General features: G+C 34.7%; 1 protein-coding gene across 1 annotated transcript in view; it reads right to left on the bottom strand.

The window, feature by feature from the left end:
- Positions 1-1,397: 1,397 nt before the first annotated feature.
- Positions 1,398-3,977, bottom strand: part of GABRG3 (gamma-aminobutyric acid (GABA) A receptor, gamma 3) — an 831,633-nt gene continuing 829,053 nt past the window's right edge. Inside the window, exon 10 of the mRNA XM_010845850.1 lies at positions 1,398-1,845. Coding sequence (XP_010844152.1) covers positions 1,564-1,845 — 282 coding nt within the window. The 3' untranslated portion in view covers positions 1,398-1,563. The remainder of the gene's footprint in view (positions 1,846-3,977) is intronic.

Below are 3,977 nucleotides of genomic sequence, written 5' to 3'. Positions count from 1 at the left end.
TGGAAGGAGTTGACAGGAAGTAACTCAATGTCTCACATTATATAGACTTTTCCTTGAAAATCGGGTGATAAAGATCAATATATTTGCATTCACTTGATGTTCATAAAAATTGACTCATCTAATTTCAACTCTTCTGGTCTCTTCCATTCCCGTGTCTTCTGTGTCTGGTCTGCATTCATTAAATTGTATGAATTAGCACTTTTATATACTTTTCCTGCATAATGTTTTACCTTTTTTTCTGAATAATAATAGTATGCACAATACATAATTAAAATAAAATTATATGGTTTCCAATAAAACAAATTCAATTTTCTATGTGATAAAGATGAGAAGCAGAGTTAGTACCAAAATTTTAATAGTGGCAAAGCATCTGTTAAACTAATGGTAAGACTTTTTTTCCCCCTATCTATGGTGGAAAGCTTCTGAAGAGTCTTGTGAAGTACATACTAGCATCCAGTTATAACAAAGAACTAATATCAATAAGCAAGTTTGCTTTGTGTTATAAAAATATCAAAAGAGTAATAATTTCAAGGTTTCTTTTCCTTTAGCATCTTGCTACCTATCCTTATTCGAAAATATAAAATAATTTTTTTCATCAAAATATATCATTGATGATAGCCATGACCCATTGTTTTGCATCTAAAATTGATTTGACTTAAAAGTTAATATTCACTAAGAAAAATTTGTAAAAATTCTATCTACATTTCTTTCACACTCTGGAAAACAATTTCAAAACCAAAGCTTGTGAATGCTATATACCTTTCTTTGCAAGGTAAAGATAATCATTGAACCTATAATAGAGTATACTCTGGGGTTGCCTCTTGGTCTAGTAAAACACAATTCTTAGGATAAAATGTTGAACTTATGATGTTCAGAGATAGTAAACCTCTTTGACTTCAGCAACATGAGAATTTTGAAAATCAGACTGTTTCCTCAACTGAACACTTGTGGATGAAACAGATATAACCTTTCCAAACTTAGGGTGAGGTTATTAGATAAAAGTACACCAACCAGTGAAGGTGGTGACAGAGCAAAGAGGCCACAGAGAGAGGAACTGGGTGGTAACTTACTGCAGTTCACACTTGAACTCAGGCTGCTGGTGGCTGACGTCAGCATGAGTGTCTCAGTCAACAGCGACTCTGTGCAGCTGGGCGCCAGTGCTGCCGAGGGCCCAAGTAAAAATACAGAAAGGGTGGAGTCTGAGAGAGCTTCTCAGATATTTGCTTGTACGTTTCACAGATTTCTTCACAAAAGAAAATTGGGAACTGCTTCCAGTATCCAAAACACATTTATAAATATCACCAAGCTACAGATTCAGCAAAGGATTAGCAAGAAGATCACTTTAACACTCAGTTAACTTGTGTGTGCACACGCATATATCTGTGGGTTTGAAATACGTAATAGAAATATCTGCCACATATTCCTACACTGCTCAAAAGTGATGTATTTCAGATAAACTGAGCAGTGTCTTTTCTTGCTACTCCAGTTAGTCACTACTGGTCTGGGGACGATGAAAGTTTAGAGGAGAGTCTAATGCTCTTCACTTATCACCTGGAAGAAGAGTTAGAGATAGAGGTATCCCACCCAATAAACCAAGTTGAAGAGCAGGAATGATGTAGGGAAAAAGACCCGTGAGTATGAGTCCAGTTCCAAGATGTCTATGTGAATATGTCCTTTTCTCCAAGATCCTGATTTGCATTCTTCATAGCAGCAGAAGAAACTCTGACAGTCTTTGCCATCCAAACACTCATAGACACAGGTATCTTCTAATTCCTGCCAGTACACGGAATTGTTTAGAGTAACTGTTACAGGTGGTGGTGGCCTCATGTCAAGGAGAGAATAGTTCTGCAGACAACAAGAACAACACAAAAATCATCATGAAATGCATCAAGGACAGCTCGAGATGAATCAAGCAATAAGCATAGATTATGCCTGTCCACAATAATACTGTGCCCCATGCCTGCTCCCCCATCCCTGCTGTGGAGAGTTCAATCTCTGCAAATCTAATGGAAAAACAAAACACTAGAGTTCAGTTTTCAAAACTTGTGTTTCTCAGATGACTGATAAGGGAGATTCAGCATTTTTTCAAATGTGTACTAGACATTTCAAGTCCCTGTTCTGCCTACTTCTTTGCTGATTTGGAGCATATATGCACACACATTATATACAATTCTTCAAATGTTAAACAATACTTATATAAACTTGTGGAGAAATAGATTTCTTTTCTTTCTAATTAGCAGACAGTAAAAAAGCTATGGTGTGTAGGAACGATAAGAGAGAATCTTCTTGTTCCACGTAGTTCAGGTTAAAAAATGAGCTTTCAGTGTGTGAACACCAGACATTGCTTGTCATCTCTTGACAGTCAAAACTTGTATACAATTGGAATGTTTTGTTTTCTACTTCACAAGCTCTCTTCCTGATGTGGAGAAGTCAATATTTGGGCAGATAAGGGGAGGGGATGACTTACAGTCACTCATAAATGAGAGGAATCATTCTTAACCTTGAGTAATGGCTTCAAATAGACTTGTCAATTCTTCAGGCAGTTGAAGAACTCTCCCATACAACTAAAACTGTGTACTAAATTGAAGTTTTTAGAGAGGGTCAGTTCAGTTCAGTTCAGTCACTCATTCACTCAGTCAGGTCCAACTCTTGCAACCCCATGGACTACAGCACACCAGGCTTCCCTGTCCATTTATAGATGACAAATTTCTAAGTTTGACTGAATAACATATGAAAACTAAAAACCATGGTTGTCTTTCTGTTCTAATTTTATTTATGCTGCAGGAACTGAGGATCTGAGGTGTCAAAGGGAACTGTATGTGTCAGTGGAGGCTGAAATCAAGGGAGAGGGATGCACACAAGTCCTTTGCTTAATGCTGGAAGAGAGGTCTTTCAGAATTCATCATGAATACTATATATATATTTATTATATATATTATTACATATATTTTATTAATACATATATTATATAATATATATAAAATAATATCATATATATTATGTATATATACGTACACAATATTGTACATTGTATAGACAATATATAATGTTGTAATATATTGATTAAAATAATTAATTACAATTATTAATATAATATACAATAAATTATATTGTATACTATACTGTCTACATAGTATATTATATAATATACAACAATTAATTACAATTTATTAATTATAATATTGTAAAATTGTGATATTATAATTATTGCAATATTGTAATATTATTGTACTATTGTAATATATTATTGTAATATATAAAATATTGTATATGTATATAATATATATGATATAATTATGTATAATACATGATATATATCATTATATAATATACATATATATAATATAATATATTACATTAGCAAGAAGAGATAAGAAAGCCTTCTTCAGCAATCAATGCAAAGAAATAGAGGAAAACAACAGAATGGGAAAGACTAGAGATCTCTTCAAGAAAATCAGAGATAACAAAGGAACATTTCATGCAAAGATGGGCTTGATAAAGGACAGAAATGGTATGGACCTAACAGAAGCAGAAGATATTAAGAAGAGATGGCACGAATACACAGAAGAACTGTACAAAAAAGATCTTCATGACCCAGATAATCACGATGGTGTGATCACTGACCTAGAGCCAGACATCCTGGAATGTGAGTCAAGTGGGCCTTAGAAAGCATCACTACAAACAAAGCTAGTGGAGGTGATAGAATTCCAGTTGAGCTATTCCAAATCCTGAAAGATGATGCTGTGAAAGTGCTGCACTCAATACGCCAGCAAATTTGGAAAGCTCAGCAGTGGCCACAGGACTGGAAAAGGTCAGTTTTCATTCCAATCCCAAAGAAAGGCAATGCCAAAGAATGCTCAAACTATGGCACAATTGCACTCATCTCACATGCTAGTAAAGTAATGCTCAAAATTCTCCAAGCCAGGCTTCAGCAATATGTGAACCGTGAACTTCCAGATGTTCAAGCTGGTTTTAGA

This window comes from Bison bison, unplaced genomic scaffold (assembly GCF_000754665.1).
Source record: "Bison bison bison isolate TAMUID 2011002044 unplaced genomic scaffold, Bison_UMD1.0 scf7180017864224, whole genome shotgun sequence".
Lineage (NCBI taxonomy): Eukaryota > Metazoa > Chordata > Mammalia > Artiodactyla > Bovidae > Bison > Bison bison.
This window is presented reverse-complemented; position numbering and strand designations above follow the sequence as displayed.